Genomic DNA, 22,705 nt, shown 5'->3' with positions numbered 1-22,705 from the left:
ACGTTACGTATATATATATATATATATATATATATATATATATATATATATATATGCCACTGTTTACTTGATTAATTTGTTTGGGCGGCCATATATTGGTTATATCTCTGAGACAGGGATTTCTTGTTGGTATTTGACACACATAGCACAGTTTTCCATTTGCAATATATGTATATACATCATCATTTCAACCATAAATGTCACAAAAATGGATATATTCCAATTGCATTTGATGTTGATCATGTCGGACTTGTACGTTTTCTAGTTTGTAAAATAACCAAAAACCAGAAATGCATTCCAACCTAATCGAATCTATACCCGACCCTGTATGAATTCATGCTTATCTTCTCTGTTATGCTTAAGAGGATTCCGGAGCCATCTTTTGTGGTTTGGATCTCACTGAAAACAAAACAGAAGTAGATTTAACTTATCGGTTGTAGTATATATGTTTGGAGATTGTTTGCAAAGATGATTGGGATTTTAAGATATATATTATCGGAGATCAATGACTTGGCCGATGACAAGTTGCCAACCTCCCAGCTGTGTCGGTGGAGACTCTGGCTAGCTCGTCCGACGTTCAGATAAAGTGAGCAATAATTTGCATGCCTAATTTATGTGAGATCGACTTGGTCACTTGATTAGGTTAAAATTAGGTTTTGCGCAACACTGGTTGCTCTTAGATTGGCACCCATACTTGGGCCTTGAAATTATATATTGAGGAATTGAGCCACACTACTTAAAACTTCAGTGAATAGCCAATCCAATCCATCTGATATGAACTCTGGCCCATAAGTTTGTTAGGATATAATATACTAGCCCCCTTCCATTGAGGGATCCCTATTTTTGGTCACTTTCTAGGGATAGGGCATTACACCACTTCCCAATTGAATTTTTACATCTCCACCGTTCATATCTTAGGTCTATATGAGTAGATCACCTTTACAAAATTTCATATGATTTGGTGATCGTTAAGACTTTCAAAAGTTTGATTTAGTTTTAATGATTTTGAACGGTCCAGCTTATGTCAAACTAAAACCGTTGAAGGTCATTAAAACTAAATTGAACTTTTGAAAGCCTTAACAATCACCAAATCATATGAAATTTTGTAGAGGTGATCTACTCATATAGACCTAAGATATGAACGGTGGAGATGTAAAATTATAATCGGGAAGTTGGTGTAATGCCCTATCCTTATAAATAACTTAAAATAGGGATCCCTCATTGGAAGGGCCCTGTATAATATACAGTTTAGTGGAGTATCTTGTTCAAAGTTCAAACCAAACTGATTGAATTGCTGGGAAATAGGAATAGATCATTATCATAGTGAAACATAAATATTGGTCAAATTAATTAGTGTATATTACGGATTTTGAATTCATTCCCATATTAGCTAATCTGATCTCAGATCCGTGATCACTACATTACTTAGCGAATATACAAATCATTTGAATATACAATCTCAATATGATAATCTTGATGATTATCAATAGTACGTACGTTTCGATCTGCATCATGGCACCAAAAGTTGCCAGTAATTCATGAAATCATGCTCAGACTTTGCAAGCCAAGTTTGGGCTGACTCTTTCAGAACTGCTAAGTTTGGAAAGTCGGTGTGAAGAGTTTAGATCAAGGCAGCAGATTGCTTCTAATCGATCGATCACTAATACTTGATTCATAAGTTATAACGCACGCAGAGATCTTAATCAAATTTATGATTTCTTTAGCATCTAACAAAGCAATTTCAGGTTGAAGTTGAGTAAGAGAATGGTTTCGTTGTCTTCAATCTCGAAGGATGTGGAAATTATCTAGTCATCAGGTTGCTTTCATATTACACAAACATAACGTTACAGCTGCAGCAGGGTCAGAACTAATAGATCAACTAATCAAACAAGGATTTGAGACTAGCAAGCTATTTGACTTAAAAAAAAGTTCGAGAGCAAGAAGAATGGCATTGACATATATGCAAATGTGCCTTCAACTACTTCCGGGCATAAACTGAGAAGGGTGGTTGCAAACCCTAGTTTTGTTGAGCAACAGCATACGCATGCCCCACTTTAGCTACTATGTTTCTGCAGTAAGATGTGAGGAATTTATCCAAAAGAACATCCATATATATACCATTCCCAGTAAATTAAATTAACCACTCACTGATTGTTTTATCCGTTGAACTTCTGTTTCTCTCTGCAGTCATCTTTCTCCTTTGTTTCATCGAAGAAAGCTTTCTACTCCTTTACATCTTCCATTTGTGCTCAGCCACGTACACAACTCTTCTGCTACTTTGATTATTGCCTGGTCCATATACTTTGCTATCCCCACAGTTCAACTAACATCGTTTCCTGCAACAAACGAACACTAACTGGTTTGAAAATTGGAATTGGATGGAGACAGCTGTACGTTGCTTTCAGTTTTCAGACTTCAATATCAGGCCAGTGAGGCCAAATGTACGTATGTCCCGGCCATGCCAATCGGCCAGGTTTACCCCAGCAGAAGAGAGCAACCGGGTCATCTTGCAGCTCAAGTTATTAATAGATCGACGACAACGTAAGAGTCGGTTGTTCAAACATATCGACATCAGGATCGGTTTCATCTTGTTGCAAGTACCTTCATGTTGACATCGTCGGGCCAATATATGTAAGGACCCTTTGTACTCAGACAAATCAGTAAAAGTTGCAGCAGCGGAGAATAAGACGGATCGACCCACATACGTGCCGGTGGGTCGATCTGGGTTTAGATTAGCGTGTGCCATTCATCATCATCGATCTCTGCAACTGTCATAACCTCCCTTCCAACCTCAATGGTCAAAACCCTAAACTCCTGCAGAAGTAGTTTCCATACCTTTTCACCCTAATGCATTTGCCATTTTGAGAAAACTCAACATGTACCTGTGATGTTTCTAAGTTTCTTGACCTATCTATCAATCAAGAATAAGGAAAAGTCCGCTGAGTTCTATCGGCATCAGTTCGAAACTTCAAAGTACACACATAACTGATAATAAAGATTAAAGCGTGGGAAATTACTAAACCTCGACTGTTAGTTCTAGGTAGCGATCATATTGAATGGTAGATATCATATCTATGCCAATGACTACTACGTACGTACTGATCGATCATATTCACTATATAAAATCGTGTGCATTCAAATATTCAATCCCTATCCTATATATGATCGATCACAAGTACACAGCCACAGAATCCACCAATAACCCTCTATACTGATCGTTCGAAAACACAATCGATCTAATTTTTCAGCTCCATTAACCGATCTTGCATATCCGGATGCATGCATATATGTCGTGTGAGTGTTTTGCAAGATCTCGCTTTCGGTTCATAAAATGGATCAAACAAACGTACGCGCATGCAGTAGTCCATTTTAATGTCCCTAAATTTGAAATCAATTTATGCACAAAATCGAGCATCTCATCTCAGATATTGTATAAATCAGTTATACATGAATAGTCGTCAAAATGTTTCTACGTACATTTCATGCTCGGAGAAGACACTAAAGCTTGTCGAAATGGAAGTTCTTTTTAAATTGATAAAGTCAACTCTCACTTAACAAAAAAAAAACGAAACGTCCAAATGCCAATATATTAGAGATGCATGCATGTAGATATAGGAGCATACCAATCATATAATTNTCTAATGTTTATTTTTTTTTTTTTTTTAAAGGGTTTGGAACCCAGCCTAGCTGAGAGGCTCAACCCCTTCCCCGGATTTTAATTAAATAACCATAATGTTCAATGTTAAGTTCATCCATTTGTTAGCTTTCAGATCTGAATTTGATCACAACATTATGGGCGTCAAAGAGTGATTTGCTTTTGTACAAATGCCAAGATCAGATATTTCAACTGGCCATGTAAATGGGGTACTTAAATCAGTGATAAATTTCACAAAAGCTAAACATTTTTTTAGCGAACATACAAAGAGAAACTTAAACAAAAATGTTATAGATCGACTCAAAGAAACTATAAGAGAATAAAAGAGGCCAATTTACTTGAGAGGCTAATTGTAGATTACAAAATTAATGAAAATAAAATTGATCAAAGAGATGATAATGTGAAAGATCTAAAGAGAAAACTAAATTACAGGACTTGTTCATGTAATAATTCACAAATTTACATATATAGGTAGTGCATTTTATTAACCACATATGTGCTCTATAAATGTTTACTACTCTTCGAGGATATTATCCACATCATGCGCGGCTAGCTATGTCTTCAAAAGCCTTGACCTAATTGTGGTCTTGGATATATATCATGCTCAATCAGCTCATGCCAACTTTCCACAAATGGTTCTTCCAATTTGTTGAATTCGCTCCCAAAAAACAAGCTAGGTAGTAGGCTTTCTTCAAATTTAGGCATGATCTCCCTCCCATCGACAAAAATAAATCATAACCGGCTTTGTTCTCCAGCCAGAATTAGTGTTTACATATTGCGGAAATCCTCCACAAAATTGGATGAATTAATTAATAACCAGCTAGCTAGCTAGTCGATGGAAGAATGTACGATTATCTGAAGAGAGGAAGCGTGGTAGATGAGGCAAATATATCAGTCTTTGTCCCAACCGACATTTCATGAGGGTCACTAATTCTGAGATGAAGATGATTGAGCTCCTTACTGAGATATTGGTGATCATCATTAGAAACCCTGAGATGGACAGTGAGATCAAGGTTTAAATCAGGCAGGTGATGACCACCACAAGAAGAATCATCCTCTAAGCAACTTCTGCCATCCGAGACCTGCTCGCAATTTTGATCATCACCACGCGGAGTTTTGGACTCGAACACTACTGGCTCATGGTTAAAATTATTGATAGCAGAACCAGCTGGAGATTTTAGTGTCTGTGGTGGGTTTTGATGATGATGATTATGAGGCCGAGGGAAGAGAGTGCTGGTGGGTCGATGATTGTTTGGATCTATACCCATGGTTATAAGCTTTCGTCTCAAATGAGAGTTCCAATAGTTCTTCACTTCATTGTCTGTACGTCCCGGCAATCTTCCGGCAATCAGCGACCACCTAAATTGAACCATTTAACAATTTATCGTTAGTAAAAACCTCTCATGTAGAAAATTAAGTCATATATATATGGTTCATCTATGTAAATCATTTTCATTAGTTTTGCTCCGTAATTGTTAATTAGTTATAATATTGTGAAGCTAGAAGATGTAAATGATTAACATCTGTTTATAATATGGCTCTTACCGATTGCCTAGGAGTGCATGAAGCTTAATGATGAGATCTTCTTCATCTTCAGCAAACTTGCCCCTTTTAAGGTCCGGCCGTAGATAGTTTATCCACCGAAGTCTGCAACTTTTACCGCATCGAAGAAGGCCTGAATTTCCAAATATCAGGCAATTAGTACATGAGAAGAAGATTAAGGATGAAATTAGCAATTGTGTTGATGTTCATTTCTCTATATGTGATTGATATAGAAAAGAAGACCTCAAAACAAAAAACAAAAAAACAAAAAAAAAAACAATCTTTTCTATATTCTGCAATTTCTCTCAATTTTTAGCCTTGCACATGTTTACGTTTTAATGTATAGATTTACCTGCGGCTTGAGGAAGGGTACGCCAACAACCCTCGCCATGTTTGCGAATGTAATCGATGAGCTTCTGATCTTCTTGCTTCGACCAAGCTCCTTTGTTCGTGTCTTGCTTGTCGCAGCAGGGTTTCCTCATGATTGTCTATAACCAAGTTACCAAATTTACCAAGAAACTAGCAAGCTAGCTATAGAAAAGGATGCATGCAATTCAGGAAGAGGGAGAGGGAGAGAGAGAGAGAGAGAAATGGGGGCAAGGAGTTAGAATGGATTGGGTTTAGATTTGAGGTGAGGAACTACTGGAGGTTTATATGATGGGCTGGGTTGGTAGGTGTATGTACGTTCAAATAGTTAGCCGGAAAAGAAAGAAGTTGACTTTATAAGGACTAGTTGGACCGGTGGTTCGCCAATGCGTTAGTGTGCGTGATCGGTCAGTGAGTTAGCAGTGAGCACTGTCCTAGCTTGTGTTTGACATCTTTATGCGAAGAGAAGGTAGACATGATTTAAATCCAGACTTTGATTAACAAGTCATGAATTCCATTACTAGAATGAGGAAAACTGTGGGATGCAGAATAATATTCTAGCCTCGGTATAATTTTGTCCCAGAAAACCACCTCCAGTTGAGATATACCCAACCAAAGAGATCATATCAGTATACCTATAGATAGACACACATACAATCAGTAACTTATATCATATGCCTAATTAGGTAATAAAGGAGATGCGTAACGAATTATCAAGAAACCTCCATCTCTCACACCTTCCACATATGAAACGAGCATAACTGTTGTCGGTCGGTGATCAGGGCAGTCATTAATTTCATTTTCATACCAAACAAAGCTGTAATGCTTGGGTGGCTAAATGGCTATCTGAAACTTAATCACTTCAGGTTTACCTACATAACCCCTGATCAGGATTGATAAACTAGGAAACGAAAATAAATTACCAAAGTATAGTTACTACACCATCTTTCTCATTAGCAAAAAGTACGATTGCAGTACCTAAACTTGCCGGACGTTATTATAAGCAGCCGTACGTACCAACGACTTGGGAGCATACAAAGAATATATGCATAAATTAAATCGGATAGACCTCCTTCCTCCTAGAGACAACTACAAAAAAGGCTAATGCATCATCATTAGAGTACAATGTATCCCCTAATTAACTCTAATTTAACTGAAATGTGGCGAAGGTAATTTTTGTTAATTGTTTGCTTAATTAATATTGGGAAGAAACAGATATTTTGACTTCTAATTGATCACCTTCGATCTCAACAGTATATTTGACGAAGTTGATGAGGCAGTCAATGTCGTTGGCAAAGTTGTCATCATTACACTTGAAAATGTAAAACTTCAACTTTAATCAAAGTGTAAAAAGCCTTTAGAAATTAGTGTAATAGAAGCCGCATTCTCTAAATTAAAGTATAAAATTGATAAAACGCTGTGAATTTAATTCTATACTTTGATTTGATTCCTCATACAAATATCTATGTTAATAATCGGTTTCAACTCTAATTATATTTGTATGGTTACATTTGCATGCAGCTGCAATCAACTCATCATCCCAACCGTAAGAAGCATGCACCTGCCAGTCTAAGGGGTGCTGTTGCTGCATGCTGATGATGCTACCAGTCCGTATTGTACGTTCTTCATTTTCAATACCTGCTCGATCCGAGCTAGTAGTCTGAAGCTGTGTTCTTCTATGGATAAGGATAACGGATCAATATATCTGATCTCACAATGGTCCACTGCTTTATGTTCATAGTAGTTATCGATTCGCAACTCAAGTTAATTCTATATAGCTATGCCTGTATCGCGCGAGCTGATCGATGTGACGCTTCGAGCGGGCGGTTTTCTGGTACTGGGAAGAAGCCAAGCAATCAAGCATGGATATTGACCCCGACAGGCACTGCTTCTTATCCTTGTTTCTATGCCCAGAAGACAACTCATATTTAATTTTCTATGTATATCTTTTGAAGTAGCAGATATATATGTAACGACAGATCGAATAGAAAGAAGCTGTGCCAGCAGCTGCGCCGATATACGGATAGCCTATTACACAAAACATGTTTTCTTTACTGTCGCAGAAAATGTCATCCGTGCATTCCATGAAAGTCATCATAGATAGGAAAGAGTATTAACGGATTGAAAGAGGTTAAGGTCTTAGAGATGGTCATGGTAGTTGTTTCATTTCAAAATTTCAATGAAACTAGGTTTTGGTATTTGCACTATACTTTCTGTTAATAATAGTAGTAGCCATCTGATTAAGAAAAATTGACAGAAAAATCTAAAAAGAAAATTCTCGTTTCATATTTAATTTTTAGTATATATTTTCTATTGATGGCGATGAATAGAAAGGAATACTAGTTGGGTGGACGGGTCTACATATATATATATGTTGATGCACGTATGTTTCAACATCACATATCTTGTGTTTCAATGAATCTCCAATTGACATCGTTGTACCAAAACCAATCGCATATAAGATCTGGTTGTTTCATGAATCTCCATTTGGTAACTTTAAAAAACAACCTAAGCTAACAAACTACAGTAATAAACAACGCATGGCGGTGAATTTGGTTTGAGCTGGTAGCTTCCTTCTGGAATGGCTGCATGCAAACTATGTATTTACCTTATTACATGAGTTGCCGGATCAGAGGAAAGTAGGATATATATGCATGGCCGTGAGATACTGAGATAGTTGCTTTATTTTTCTTAGTTACTGAAAAGAGAAGTATATATATACGACTCAAACTTGAGGGAAATTAATCAAACAAAAACAAATCCTATATAATTAAGTACTGTACAAATGGGTTACTATTATTAGGGCTAGCGCTGTATGCAATTTCAAATTCCGTCATGAGAGATGTCTTGTGTATAAATTAAGGGAAATGAGAGATGTCTTGTGATATGATTTAGGTTGCATGCGTTAGATATCAAAGGTGCCTTAGCTTTCACATGTTGTTCCACTCCAACTGTTTGTCATATATTTAAGCACCCACCGTCATGTCTAGTATATTCAACGATCGAGCTAACCAGTTGAAGACTTGCTCGTGCGCGCAGTAGAAACCAGGTTTGCCGACAATCAACAGAAAACATATTACCATTTACTACTAAGATGGAAGAGGAAATTAAGCTGGGGCTAGCTTTGCAGGGATCGAGCTGGGAATCTATAGCTACATTACTCAAAGTTCAACTGGTAGAGGAGTGAAAGAGAGAACGTAACTAGGCCAGGTTGATAGGACGGCCATAGATAGATAGCTAGCTAGGATGAAGAATTGAATTGACTAATGCTCATATATGAGTTCAAGAAATGCAAGCCTATAGATCAATAATTGAGTGAAGCTAATGTGGTTTGTGACTTCAAGCCTTCAAATGGAAAACTTTAGGAGACATGGGTCCGTGTAGCCGTGACTTGCGCACGTTGTGATACGTACCATGATAATGTAGTATGAAATTCGAATTCAAAACCAATTGGTAATCGGATGAATCGACCCAAATAAGTACGCTTCCATTTTCCCCACAAAACAAATGACCAATCAGACACGTAAAGCTGGTAATCATTCATATCCATAATTCGATCCTAAGTAGTTATCATGGGATTGCCGGATTGGAGAGTTGGAGAGTGTATATATGGAACTGTCCAGTTCCCTTTAGATACGTATACGGCAATAATGAAAAGTATAAGTATCCCTGTTCCCGGCTCTAATTTGGACTTGTACCTGCTTGGACTTCTTGATGAACAAGCATGTGCCTCTCGTGCAGGAAGAAAGACGGTTAAGGGCTTAAGGCTGACCAGTTATTATGTTTGCGAAAATTGAGATGATAGAGAGCAGTTTGCATATATAATTTACGAGAAAATTCTTCCTTTTTGGAATCTTAATGACATTTCTTTTGTTCGATCTTATAAACCAGAACAGAGATCGAAGTCTCCCTCCCATTAAATACCTTAAACTGCACAGCAGGAAGCGGATTAATCTACTTAATCTGGATATCCTTAACCTTCTTTCACGTTAAGGAAAAGTTAAGAACAAACAAATTTACCTGGGTTTCTGTTAATTTTGAACTGCAGATATCAATGCAATGAGCTGAGATATGCTGCTAGAGAAAAGGGTGCATGCATATTCAAAATTTAGAACAAGAAACTTATAAAACTACTTGTTGACCTTACCATTCGATTTGGAAGTCCAGAATTTCCACAAGCCAATCTTTGTTTTATATATTCCTTAAAACGCATCGAGCAGTGAAAAGCTGTTACCCTAATTTTCCTGGCACTATTTGCATGACTTGCATCTTGGTGAAGCATCTCATCCTGTTCTTCAAGGAAGGTGAATGTCTGGAAGAAATTATAATATAATGATGCTTGCAAATCACTACTAAGATAATATTTGTGTCAGTTGCCCATGTTATCTAAAGTCTGCATCACCAGTTCATCATTGATCATGCTAGTTTATTATATAGTATAAGAACTTCCCAGAACCCCATAATGATTTTACAATGATTAATTGGACCAAGTAGATGATCACCGATAATTAAGCATTTTCAACATCTACTTTTCAACTTTGTTTACATTAATCTGTACGTAAGAGAAGTTTCGCTATCAGGTAAATCCAAAAAGCTGTATAATCCTTCTGAAAACCTGCAGCATGTATAAGAGTCGAAACTGTGTATATTATAGACTCAAAACGCCGTTCCAATATAAACAAAATCTTGTGTAGTTGTTGAGTAAAGATGAGTGCATTGTTTCTTGTTTTGAGGTTGATCATCATAATAGAGATACCTCATTTTCCTTTAGATCAGACACTCTGATACAGTTTCTCCAACAGAACGGTTTCTTCCTCTATGAAGCTGTAATGGACTGGCCGGATTATGGATAATTTTATGAACTGTCTATATCTTATAAACACAAAACAAATCAAAAACAGTGTCACATCTCGATTTCTTGACTGAGAAATATTTCGTTCAATTCTGGGCTGCTGCTGGACTTGCACAACGTCCGCTAGCCGCTATTCAGAAATCAAATTACCCTTATAATAATAACAGAACGACAAATTAACAACGTTGGAATGCATATTTAAGTCACCAAATCAGTTTAAAGCTGCCTTGCAGAACAACAACCCTCCTCTTGTCTTTCATTGATACACAGTCAGCTGAAGTTGTTCTTATGGAAGCATGATCTTAACCTGCATATTGTTCCTGTGATCTCAAGGGTAACTGAGTTATATCCCTGCAAACAGTGAATGGATATGAGATATAAGATGGAGAATATATATAGTACAGGGAATAAAAGTACACCTATGGTTATATTTCAAGTTCATACCAGCATCACAAATATGTTCGCTTCCTACTATTTCTGCTAGTCAAACAATACAGAATTTCGTATAAGAAACACCAGCAGATGTTTACATCTGACCAAATAGAAAGGTACCAAATCTGTGAATCAACATAAGACAAGCATCTGACTGCCAAAAACAATAGAAGGAAAGAAGAAACTTAAGACCAGCATTGACTTGTAGTTATACGTTTCCATCAGGATTTCAGATCAGAAGACAGAAGAAGGAACATTCAACAAACCTAAGTATGACTCGATTTAATCTGGTAGTGTCTATCCACATCTATTGGCTCTGCATTTATGAAATATTCAATTGGCGAGAGGTCTTAAGTGGATTCAACAACTCACCAAGAATTATCCAATATCCACCTACTGAAAAATCATCGATGACTTTACACAATGAGTTATATGACTCGATTGCAGACAGCAGTTTGAATCTCTATACCAACTCTACAAGCACCAGAATGATCTCTCCTTTTCATTAATTTCTTACAGGTGATTAAACCAAGACAGAAACCTTGTCAAATGTTTGTCATAAATGAAAGAATAGGTGAAAATTAGTTGAGAAAGTGATTTCAGCACAATCAGCCATTTGTTGAGGCAGTTTGAACGGCATAACCATTAGTAGGCAGCAGAGAAGTGCGTTGAAGATTGCTAATTCTATTTCTTCGTAGTGACTGTGGATTTACTCCAGCCTTGTGAGCTGCAATAACACCAATTGCTTCCCAATAGTTTGAGACCTTGATCTGCAGAAAGGTTAGAGCTTAATCAGAAAACACGTGCTAAGAATTGAAGTTATGTCATTTGCTTAGTGAGTATGTCGGTCACTAACGTAGAAGACAATTGTACATGGTGTTAGTTCCACTAATCCACTTAATCAGAAACCAAATTCCTAAGTGTCATTTTCCTAGTGGGTATGTTGGTTAGCTGTTTGTGGTGTATTAGGGCTCCAACAGTTCTCTCTTCTACAAGCACACACACAATTATTCCAAATTCAGCTGTCTTTTCCTTCAAATATACTTGCAGGAAAATTTTATACAATAAAAGAAAAGTGATCAACAGAAGACTTGAAAAAGAGATTTCATAGAGTAATCAGACATGCTAGTGAACTATGGTAGAATAATACGAAGAAGGTAAACATGCCTGCCTCCACTCAGTGCTGCACTAAAACCTGAACTAGGGTAGGATTTGAAAGCACTTAATTGATATATAGGTTTAACCTTAGGGCAAGTTAGTTAAGATACCAGTAATTACTAATAGACATGGTTCCACCACCTCTTCAAGAAAAGAAGGTGGTTGAGGATTTTAGCAACTAAACAGAAAAAGCACTTAATAAATGTAGTGCAAGAGCCATTTAAATTGTTTCCATCATTTAGTTAGCTCCCAAGTCCCGAGAGTCAAAAAGGGAGAAAAAGCAGAGTAGTGAAAATATTTGGAGACATACTGCTTCAATGCCAACTTTATCAGGTGTGTCATCAAGGACTGTTTCATTTTCCTCCACAACAATTATAAGGGGCTGCAATAAAATCATAATTAGTAACAAGAAGGAACAAGTATCCCATGCCATCTGTTAAATAAGCTGCTTCCAAATTCAACCAGTGAACAGGGAGAGAGGGTATTGATAAACACCATTTAAATTGTATACCTTATTGGCTTTGCTTTGTGCAAAAGCAAGAGCACCAGGTCCTGCACAAGCATCTATAGGCAGGATGACACTATCAACATCACTTGCCAGTACACAACCATGCTCGGACTCAGAGTTCTTGACCAAGTACTGTGGTGCATTACTAAGACCAGCAAGCACACAAGGCAGGAATGTGTATCCCAACTGTTGCACATGAAATGAGAGATAACCATTAAAACATCTATTAACATAAGTTCACTTAGGGTAATATTTATGGAGGAAAAACCACTGTCTTTAATGTTTATTACTTAGCTATACAATCTTCCATAAATCATTGTCCCACAGAAGGCACATTATGTTCCGAAGCTACAGATATCTTATATTATGTTTTCTAATTTATGCAATAGTTCCTCAGAATTGTCTCTTAACTCTCTTATACAAATCACTTCCAAGTTCTGTTGAATTGTACTAACCTCCTCAGCAGCTGATTTTGGGCATAAAGATGGGCTCAGAGGTACGGGTAATAAAGCAGGAGCATGTGCACAAGGAATTTGGAATTCTTTCACTACTAGATGGCTTATAACTGCCTCGACTCCCGCTAATAGATCAATACCCTGGAAAGGAAAGATGAATGAAATGTGAGCTTCATAGAAATCAGCTATATGCATTGACGAAATCACACAACCAGAACTTCCACAGGTAATAAAGCAGGAGCATGTGCACAAATGACTCAATGAGTAAACAGTAGATAGCAATTTGAAGCTAAAAGTTGTACACAAATGAAACTACATAGATGCGTTCTTCATGGAGAAAATGCATTCTTCATGGGGAAATGGCTCAAGTATTTCCATGAACCAGTGTATAACCCTTGGTTATTCCATCACAGAGTCGACATACGCAATTCAGAACTGATCAGAACCAAGAATAAGCGAGTAAGAATTTTATTGCTGCTGCTGGTCATTCTGACAGAAGAAGATGGATTAGCAGCACCAGCAACTTTTGTTATCTCAATGTTATAGAAAATACCAAGTATTGACAAAACTAATTTGGCAAATTATTAACTGATCCAAGCATATTCTAGCATGAGAAATGTACCAGAAAAGTTAACAGAAAAACTTCAATTTGATATGGTAACCAAATGGCAGAGAAGGGATTATGACTATTCAGGAAAAAAAACATCGTACAATAATCAGCACATTCCCTTGTATAAGAAAATAATTAGCATACCATCCCTTGTCGATAATCATCAGTGTCTTCAAAATCATCATCCGGGAAACGTCCAACAACTGCGACGGCATTTACTTGTGAGCGTTTGATTAAAGCCTGCACAGCCCTCAGTAGTGACTCAGGGTGCTTAATCCTCCCTGTTGACTGCCCACTTTTTGGATCAATCCACTTTTCTACCTGTAGAATTTGTTCCCTTCAATATCATGTAGTCAACAACAAGGGGGAAAGTTCAGAACTCCAAATCACATAAGCAAGTAGATTCAGAATATACTAACACTCAACACCCTCAATAATGAATTAAAAGTGCAGGCTTGGCAACAGAGAAAGGTGAAACAAAGTATAAAACAGAACTCTACTGTATGTTAATGCAGGGGCTTTGGAACTACATGTCTAAAATGCTTTAACCATAGCAATTTTAATTCAAATACAGCAGCTCTTTTTTTTCCACTTCAGTGTTCTCAAACACCCTTCAAATGGGAATCTACTCAGAAATGTGATAAAAAAAAATGTGCGTACTAATTGCTCACTAGTAACTTGACCTACTACTTAAAACAACACATTGTGATCTAAACAGCAGGATTCAACAACAAACACAAATGCTATACAAATCAACTCTTAATCTCAACAGCCAAACCGATACCTGCAAAGGAGTGTCAGTGACAACATATTCCACCACAGGCAAGCCAAGGGAAGCCCTTGCAGCATCAGCCACTTGCAAATGACGAAGGCGAAGCTCCTCTTCTATTCCACAATCAAGAACCAACCCGACCTGCTCCAAAATTCACTCTACATAAGCAAACCTATACAATGTCTCACAATTTACACCATCAATTCTAACCTTTAACATTCTAAATAAGTTCATAACACACCTTGTTCTGGTGAACAGGCTTGAGAGCCCATACGCCTTCGGCAAATCGATCGAGAGCAAAGCCTTCGACATACAAAGCATTAGGCATAGGCCAATACAGCATTGCTGCATTCAGCACCTGTCAATTATCCACCTCCAAATCTTTCACCAATTCTACTCAACACAAACATAATACTATTTCTTTTTTCTTTTTCCTCGTAATGAAATGGAATTGATAAAAGGAACTTACATTGGGATGAGTGATGAGGCAATCGACGACGGAGGAGAGAGCGCGAGCCACCGGCAAGGCGTCTCCGGCGTATCCACCGATGGCGGCTCCGACTCCGGTAGGTACAATCATCACGCTTGTGTAGTCTCTCTGTCAAATCAATACTTTCTCAGAATTCGCTTCACATTTTCATCATCAAAACGCAGAGAGAGAGAGAGAGAGCTGAGACTGACCTTGAAGGAGTGTTTGGAGTTGAAGCAATAGACGCTTGTTGAAATGGACGGTCTGGATTTGGTGACACGTCGGTGTTGGATGGCCGGGAAAGAAGGGAGCGGACGGCTGAGAAGGACCGTCATCTCCGGCCGTCGAAATGAGAGGCTTGCTTAGTTTATCCCATTCCCGCTGCGACTGCTTTTGCTCTCGAATTTAATCAGCTGAGTGGACGGTTTAGCCCTCTGTAGTGTTTCAAACTACGATTTTGCCATTGCAAGCAAAATAACAGTATAAATGGGCTCTTTACTAACCAAAACCCTAAACAACAAACAAAACGTGAAAGATCAAAAAGAGAAAAAGAAGAAGAAGACGATCGGCAGTCGGTAAGAAAAGCTCGATCGGCTCTATTGTGATTATACAATGTTACAAACATATATAGTTCGAGGAGAGTCTTTTGTGACTTTATTAGACATGCGAAGAGTTTTAGGGTTTTATTAGCATTAGAAAACAGGTTGAGTTGTGTGTTTCTGATTGTATGTTCATCGCCTTCTTATTCTTTTATCTCGATCGTCAGGTTAGTTTCTCATCTGTACGTACCTGTGTGTTGTTTGTTTATATGGAAATCGCAGAAGAACGTATTATATGATCGATGGACGCATTACCTGACCTGGTAATCCATGAAATCCTGAAATCTCTATCTACCAAACAAGCCGTCCGGGCTATCATTCTCTCCAAGCAATGGGAACGTGTCTGGTTTTCGGTCCCCGCATTAGATTTCGACGTGGATGAAATAGAGCAACTTGGTGAGGATGATGATCTTCATGCCAACCGTCTTCGTCGACACATAAAGTTCGCCGAGTTTGTAACAATGTGTTTGAAGCGGCGTGAGAAAGATAAATCCTTGCATAGATTGAGGCTTCGGATTCGCATGAGATATCTGTCTTTAGATGAAACATGTAGCTCTCATATTGTGAGAAAGTGTTTGAGATTTGCTATGAATAGACATGTTAAAGAGCTATACCTGGCTGTCATAGATGGCAGCGAGTCATTATTTGTCCTTGGAAGTTAGAAATGCAGATTTGTTGACTACTCTAAGTTTGGAGTCTGTAAACGTCACCCTTATGAGTAGTGCACAACATTTGACTACCTTGAGTTTGGATGATGCGAGAATCAGTAACCTTTCCATCTTTGAAATCTATGTCCCTAAAGCGTGTAAAAGTAAAAGAGTGCGATTTGAGATCCTTTCAGTTAAATTTATGTCCTTCCATTGAGAATCTGTCGATATCCGGATGGTACAACCTTGTTGCAGACATTGAAGTTTCGAGCTCAAGCCTCAAATCCCTGGAATTTATCAGTTTTCCAGAGCGCCACGCTAGGCTTCAAGTTGAAGCTATGAATCTTGAGTCTCTTGGAGTTGGCAGTGAAAAGGGGAAGTCCTGGTCTTCGTACACTATTGATTTTGCTTCTTGCGGACAGCTTAGGAACTAAGAGTTATTTGGTGCAAACTTTGCAGGTGTGTGTGGCAAAGAGTTCACTTCACGATTTCCACTACTTGAGAGTTTGATACTTTATAACTGCTACCTTGGAGAACATATCAGAATCGTTAGTCAGCATCTGAAACGTTTGGTTCTGTGCCAATGCCACACTATGAATGACATTATAATTGATGCTCCAAATCTAAGATCATTTTGGTTCGATGGTCCGACAAACGAGCTCAAGTTTTGTATCAATGCTCCAAATTTGTACGAGACTACTATCATGGCTGGTAACGGTTGGTGGCCTTGGAAGCATTCTCCAAATATACTCGTCACCGTCCACCATTAACTAGTGTCAAGCATCTGGAGGTAATCGTAAGGGGTGGCAACACGATGATGACTCAATGAGGGACTCCTTATACCGTATGGCACCTTCTATGGAGACCCTCTCAGTAAACCAGAGATGGTTTAACCATATCATACAGGAGATTATTCCAAAGGTGCTATTTTAGTTTATGTTGCTGCACATTTTCAATCATAGTGGTCATATTTGCTAGTTAGTGACTGAAACTGAAATCTTATCACATCATGATCCTTGGTTGTTCGGTACTAAATGTGTGTGTGTGTGTATGTGACTGTGTGAGAGATTGGTACATACGAGGTACATCTTCAAATTTGTGCATAGCAAGCACCTGTTAAAATTCGTCGTAAGAGAGCAATGTTTTTTTGTTTTCTTTTCAAGACCTGTGGGAAGGCAACTTAAGGAGTACACATATCAGTAGCTTGAGACTTCTGACCCTGAGCTTTTCCATATGAGTGATATATGGAAAACAATATATTGGTTTTGTTTCGGAAAAGAGTAGGAATTTCTATGATTTGAGATAAATTTGAGTAGCATGTTTGAGGTGATTGCCATCACTAGACACTGAATGAAACGAAGCTTATGAACTTTCATCTGTGAGATAATTCAACTTAAAAGGAAAAACAAACAATGCTGGTGAATGATACACAGTACCTATCACTTGATGGCTTGATTCAGTTGATTGTTTCAAATGGTATCAGTCTAGGAGAGTGATGTTAAAAAAAAAACAATGCCAGTGAATGATTCAAATTTCCAAATTACGTAGTTTACTTGTGATGATGGATTGATGTACCAGTTTATGGTCAATTTCCTTGAATGAATCAATTTGATGAATATCTACTTGCCATATGATCACATCTTTGCTAGCCAGAGAAACATAGTTTATTGCTAACTATTTGGACAACCTAATTAAGCGTACGTTTAACGTTTAATACTTGTATGACAAAAACACCACCCAGCTTGGACCGGAGTTCCTGATCGATTATTCAAAAACCTGTATAACAATGAAGAACTAGTCACAACTCACAACTAAACAAAATAAAAAGAAAATCAATTTAAACAGCTAAGTAATCAGCACATCATGACTGATTAATTACCTATGATTTGACTGTGTCCAATATCTCAACGGATTATTTCCAGAGGTCTCATCATCGGACTGTCTTCATGATCTAAGATCTGCACAATTAGTTCAAACAGAAACAGATCACAAACTAGGAACAAAGTAAAAACCTTGAAAGGTCTCCCAAGGATAAACAATGCCATCGTGATTTCTGTCGAGGAAGCCATGACTGAACAAAGGTTTGTGATTTGTGAAGCGATCAAATTAAGAAACGGTGCTTGGTTTTCTGTGTTGAGACGAACAAGGGGAATGAATGACAAGTTCCGAATCCCTGTGTCCGGCCATCTTCACCATGAAGAGCAAATCATCAATTTCATTTGCTTTATCCCCGCACACACCAGAAATCTCAGAAGAAGACCTCGTCTGCTTCCAATTTTATTATTTTTTTTTTTTTTGTAACTGTGGACCCCACTTCCCGCTAAGTCTCGCGCCACGTCGACCGCCTAGCCCTACCAAGTTCCGCCTAGGCCGGAGAAAATATTTCTCTTTTCTAGTTTATTATTTTTCTTTTTTTTAAAGGATGGGCCTCTCAGCCCGTTATGGCCCACGTGGCTCGACCGCCTAGACCCACCTCGTTTGCGTTAGCCGCAGGATTTTTTTTCTTTCAAAAACTAAAATGGGCTTTGGCCCACATAAGGCCTAAACCATTCGCCGAAAATCAATTTCGAAGAAACTAGGACCAGAAATTGAAGCAGAACCGATTTCTTCATCTCCCTCATCTTTCTCTTCAGCTTCTCCCTCGGCAGCTGCTCAAAACAAAAAAACTTTATTGTGTGTGTTTATGATTGTTCATCGCCTTCTTATTCTTTTATCTCGATCTCCAGGTTAGTTTCTCATCTGTACGTACCTGTGTTTTCATTATATTGGTTTTGTTTCGGAAAAGAGTAAGAATTTCTATGGTCTGAGATAAATTTGAGTACATTGTTTGAGGTGATTGCCATCACTAGACACTGAATGAAACAAAGCTTATGAACTTTTCTTCTGTGAGATAATTCCAGTTAAAAGGAAAAATAAACAATGCTGGTGAGTGATTAACAGTAACTATCACTCGATGGCTTCATTCAGTTGATTGTTTCATTGGTATCAGTTTAGTGATGTTAAAAAAAAAATTGCCAGTGAATGATTCAAAGTTCCAAAATACGTAGCTTACTTGATGTTGATGGATTGATGTACCAGTTTATGGTCAATTTCCTTGTTTGAAACGAAAAGAAAAATACTAATGGTACTAATAATATCTTTGAATGAATCAACTATATACCAAAAACTTGATGAATATCTATTTGCAAACTATATATATGATCACATCTTTGCTAGCCAGAGAAACAGAGTTTTATTGCTAACTATTTGGACAACCTAATTAAGCACTTGTATGACATAAACACCACCTAGCTTAAACCCGAGTTCCTGATCGATTATTCGAAAACCTGCATAACAATAAAGAACTAGTCACAGCTGAGCAGAAGAAAATCATTTTAAACAGCAAAATAATCAGCAGGTTACAACTGATTAATTACCTATATGATTTGACAGTATCCAATATCTCAACGGATTATTATAATCAGCAGATTACGACTGATTAATTACCTATACGATTTGACAGTATCCAATATCTCAACGGATTATTTTCAGAGGTCTCATCATCGCATTGTCTTCATGATCTAAGATCTGCACAATTAGTTCAAATAAAAACAACTTAATCATATTTGAAACTGCTAATGACTATGATCGATAGCTACGAATCATATAGAAGCATATCAGTTAGAGAATCAAACAAACAAAGCCATCTTTGGCATCTGTAAATTGGACTCTTCTGGACAGCGTCTCAGACACTTACCAGGCTACCAGACAACTTCTACAAGCTTTATGCAGCTTCTTATACTATCTAGTATACCCGTGAACTCTACTATAGAACATAGACACCCAAAAATATATAATTTCAAAAAAAATATCAAATTTATACTCCGAAACATTATAGAATTATCGAAAAGAAACTAATGTATATCGTTGATTACTTACATGGCAATGGTAGACGTAGCCAGGCTTGGCAGTCGGGTCGAATACGTAGGATGCATTCGTATGTATGTAAGCAAATCTCACCAGAATTTTTGTCACACAACCAGGTCTCATCTTGAAAACGTTCTTCCACCCCTTCTCGTGAGCTGGCACCTCCGTCTTGTTGCCACGTGCATACTTGCTTACTTGGCACTTGACAGCGTCATTTCTCTTAGTCATGCAATCTTTGAACTCTTCCACATTCACCAAGTCAGTCTGATCAAGTACAACAAACAACCCAAGGTGAATGTGCAGCGGGTGGTTGTCCTCCGTCAGATTGATCACGTTCCAAATCTCCGACGCCCCCGCTTTCGGGGTCTCGGTCGCCGGAGCTTCGTAGGGTTTAGCATTCAGGTAGAGATGCGTCGGCTCATCAATGTTGCTAGCGTACTCGTACATAGCAATGTAGCGTGTCTGCGAAGCAGTGGATAAATCAGGAACAGGGTAGTGGATTAGCTTCGCCGGAACACGCGACGTGTCGACCTCTGAGTGGGGGAGAATCGTAAACTTCATGACCTTGCTGTTGGCTTCGTTGACCGGGTCGCCGGTGGGGTAAGGATACGCTGCGCCGTTGGCCAGGATAGCACTGTTAGTCTTCGACGCGGAAAAGTCAATTACCACGTCAGTGATCTCAGATGGCCCCACCAAAATTTCCCTGCTTGTGACTGGTTTTGCAAGGTATGCTGAGTCAGCTCCCACGTGGATGAATCTCAGTCCGTTGGGGAAGAAGAATTTGAAGAATCTTGCATTGCTGGCATTGATGATTCGGAACCTGTATTTCCGACGTCGTACCGTCAATTTTGGCCAAGCCTTTCCGTTTACTATGATAGCGTCACCAAAATACTCCGGCTGCCATTGTGGGTGGATAGAGGGATTGTTACCCCTGGGGTCCATGTATATGGAACCGTCGGTGCTAAATGCACGGTCGAAAACCACCAATGTGCGATCAAATTCACCATAAGGAAGTCCGAGTGGGGCTTCAATATCTGGATGCCGGATAATGTAGGCCCCAACAAGGCCAGCTAAGAGGTTCACCCTAGTCATCCCCATGGCATGGTCATGGTACCATAAATTTCCAGGTTGTTGTTGATTGTAATAGCGATACGTTTTCTTCGACCAAGTGCTACCACGAACTCGGAACCCTGCGGTGAACCACGAGTTAGCATTTCCGTCGCTCTCGGGTTCACCGATGGCGCCGTGTAGGTGCACCACCGTTGGAATGCCGTTTTTGGTGGAAGGTGCGGCTGTCGGAATGGTGGGGTCCCAAGGGAGGATGTGCTTGGTTGAATGGATATTATTTTGCCACCTAATGGAGGTGGAAATGCCATGGAGGGCCTCGATTGTAGGACCAGGGACTGTTGCTGTGTGCTTGCTTGTACCGTAGGCGTACACCGTCGATTCCGGTATGTCTCTGTGGAATTTCTGCAAAAGGGAATTAAGCAAATGCTTAAGGTCTAATTTTGTAATTAACTGTGCCAGCGATGCACCATCAATTCCCTAATGGAATTAAATGATGATTACCATTTTGAAAAAGAACATTCAACAACTTAATTATTCGAGCCATCTTGACTCATAGAAATTGTACGTATAAACATTCAACAACTTAATTTTTTCTGTGTTCTATTTTTCTGAGGTTTTATTACGAAAATTTTTGTACGCAACAGTATAAGTGAATGGAGTTTATAAACAGGGTTACAGCTCACTAAATTACACTTTAATTTGATTTATGAATTATAAAACTATCATGGAAAACCGAAAGAGGTAAAAAGTTATTTGAGTTGGTGTAATTTTGAACTACCCTCGGCGAGGATATGAAAGTTAGATCTTACTCATCTTAGATGACAGCCTCTGAAGCTCAGTCTGGCCAAATTATTGTCCTAGATGTTATCTAAAGCAACAATAACCATAGAAAAACAAAAGATATCTGTTTGTATATAGGAAAAGCGAAAGGAATCAAAATATGATAAATAAAGAGAGTGAGTGATTCTGCTTTAGCTTTTACCCATTTCTTCTGGTACATGCCAATCTTGAATGACCTGGGTCTTGGAACACCATTGACAACCCGAAAGCCTTGGATTCTAGGCATGTCAGGTAGCTCATCGACGAACATCTGCAGCCTGGTCAGATTTACAAGCTTTTCTTCTGCCCATGAAGAACTTATAAACACCCCAAAAACCAGAAGAGCAGAAAACACCAGAATTCTCTGCATACTAACCATCTCTGGTTGCATGCAGAGGGAGAGGAAGAGAGAGAAGGAGGTAGAAGAAAGAAAGAGAGAGTGAGATCGATATATGAGTGATTCTATTTGATAGGTGAGAAGAGTTATGGTCTATGTAGTGGAAAAACGATGAAAAGGAGTGGACATAGTATTGAAAGAGATTAAAGAAATTTAGTGAATGCTTGATGAGGGTATTTCCTTGTAGGGTAGTCTTGTCCAGAAGTGGTGCATATATGTTCTGCCCAAATATCACCGGGTTTTATTTGTCTGATGAAGAAGGCAAAGAGAACCATTCAAAATTCCAAAAACTTTTTTTAATTTTCAGTGGTTATTTTTTGTAATAATAGACAAATATTATGCTTCACTATGCATACAATATCATAAGAAAATGAATATTGGTGAGTAAAGCCAGCTGAGGGCTTAGGTAAATCCGAAATAGTGAGACTGCATAAGGACATATATCCAGCT

At 38.4% G+C, this 22,705-nt stretch overlaps 4 protein-coding genes across 4 annotated transcripts; 1 reads left to right on the top strand and 3 right to left on the bottom strand.

Annotated features, from left to right (window-relative positions):
• Nucleotides 1–3,966: 3,966 nt before the first annotated feature.
• On the bottom strand, nt 3,967–6,036 carry LOC101296561 (transcription repressor MYB4-like). Its single transcript, XM_004297310.1, has 3 exons — nt 5,550–6,036; nt 5,201–5,330; nt 3,967–5,014 (listed from the first exon to the last, which is right to left on the bottom strand). Exons 1-3 carry the CDS (start codon nt 5,677–5,679, stop codon nt 4,507–4,509), a joined length of 768 nt encoding a protein of 255 aa, XP_004297358.1. The 5' UTR covers nt 5,680–6,036; the 3' UTR covers nt 3,967–4,506.
• A 5,206-nt stretch (nt 6,037–11,242) lies between these two features.
• On the bottom strand, nt 11,243–15,105 carry LOC101314656 (uncharacterized lipoprotein syc1174_c-like). Its single transcript, XM_004298413.1, has 9 exons — nt 15,032–15,105; nt 14,820–14,948; nt 14,592–14,708; nt 14,363–14,491; nt 13,723–13,899; nt 12,969–13,109; nt 12,517–12,699; nt 12,316–12,387; nt 11,243–11,617 (listed from the first exon to the last, which is right to left on the bottom strand). The coding sequence occupies exons 2-9, from the start codon at nt 14,928–14,930 to the stop codon at nt 11,456–11,458; spliced, it is 1,092 nt and encodes a 363-aa protein (XP_004298461.1). The 5' UTR covers nt 14,931–14,948; nt 15,032–15,105; the 3' UTR covers nt 11,243–11,455.
• A 555-nt stretch (nt 15,106–15,660) lies between these two features.
• Nucleotides 15,661–16,499, top strand: LOC101314369 (putative F-box/LRR-repeat protein At3g44080-like). Its single transcript, XM_004298412.1, has 2 exons — nt 15,661–16,075; nt 16,321–16,499. The coding sequence occupies exons 1-2, from the start codon at nt 15,661–15,663 to the stop codon at nt 16,497–16,499; spliced, it is 594 nt and encodes a 197-aa protein (XP_004298460.1).
• Nucleotides 16,500–19,200: 2,701 nt separating this feature from the next.
• Nucleotides 19,201–22,319, bottom strand: LOC101296281 (spore coat protein A-like). The gene is made up of 4 exons (XM_004297309.1): nt 22,022–22,319; nt 19,984–21,441; nt 19,552–19,632; nt 19,201–19,391 (listed from the first exon to the last, which is right to left on the bottom strand). The coding sequence occupies exons 1-3, from the start codon at nt 22,247–22,249 to the stop codon at nt 19,579–19,581; spliced, it is 1,740 nt and encodes a 579-aa protein (XP_004297357.1). The 5' UTR covers nt 22,250–22,319; the 3' UTR covers nt 19,201–19,391; nt 19,552–19,578.
• Between the last annotated feature and the right edge of the window lie 386 nt (nt 22,320–22,705).

This window comes from Fragaria vesca, linkage group LG4, assembly GCF_000184155.1.
Source record: "Fragaria vesca subsp. vesca linkage group LG4, FraVesHawaii_1.0, whole genome shotgun sequence".
NCBI lineage: Eukaryota > Viridiplantae > Streptophyta > Magnoliopsida > Rosales > Rosaceae > Fragaria > Fragaria vesca.
This window is presented reverse-complemented; position numbering and strand designations above follow the sequence as displayed.

What these genes read in the sequence shown, in the direction of transcription:
- LOC101296281 (XM_004297309.1), bottom strand. Translation starts at nt 22,249, where the DNA reads ATGCAACCAGAGATGGTTAGTATGCAGAGAATTCTGGTGTTTTCTGCT. An exon ending in GCATGTACCAGAAGAAATGG is followed by an intron (nt 21,442 to 22,021) that starts GTAAAAGCTAAA and finishes TCCCTTTTGCAG; the next exon opens with AAATTCCACAGAGACATACC. An exon ending in GCTACGTCTACCATTGCCAT is followed by an intron (nt 19,633 to 19,983) that starts GTAAGTAATCAA and finishes CTAATTGTGCAG; the next exon opens with ATCTTAGATCATGAAGACAA.
- LOC101314369 (XM_004298412.1), top strand. Translation starts at nt 15,661, where the DNA reads ATGGACGCATTACCTGACCTGGTAATCCATGAAATCCTGAAATCTCTA. An exon ending in GTCATTATTTGTCCTTGGAA is followed by an intron (nt 16,076 to 16,320) that starts GTTAGAAATGCA and finishes ACCTTGTTGCAG; the next exon opens with ACATTGAAGTTTCGAGCTCA.
- LOC101314656 (XM_004298413.1), bottom strand. Translation starts at nt 14,930, where the DNA reads ATGATTGTACCTACCGGAGTCGGAGCCGCCATCGGTGGATACGCCGGA. An exon ending in GCCTCATCACTCATCCCAAT is followed by an intron (nt 14,709 to 14,819) that starts GTAAGTTCCTTT and finishes GATAATTGACAG; the next exon opens with GTGCTGAATGCAGCAATGCT. An exon ending in TCACTGACACTCCTTTGCAG is followed by an intron (nt 13,900 to 14,362) that starts GTATCGGTTTGG and finishes CAAATTCTACAG; the next exon opens with GTAGAAAAGTGGATTGATCC.
- LOC101296561 (XM_004297310.1), bottom strand. Translation starts at nt 5,679, where the DNA reads ATGAGGAAACCCTGCTGCGACAAGCAAGACACGAACAAAGGAGCTTGG. An exon ending in TACCCTTCCTCAAGCCGCAG is followed by an intron (nt 5,331 to 5,549) that starts GTAAATCTATAC and finishes TTGGAAATTCAG; the next exon opens with GCCTTCTTCGATGCGGTAAA. An exon ending in CATGCACTCCTAGGCAATCG is followed by an intron (nt 5,015 to 5,200) that starts GTAAGAGCCATA and finishes GGTTCAATTTAG; the next exon opens with GTGGTCGCTGATTGCCGGAA.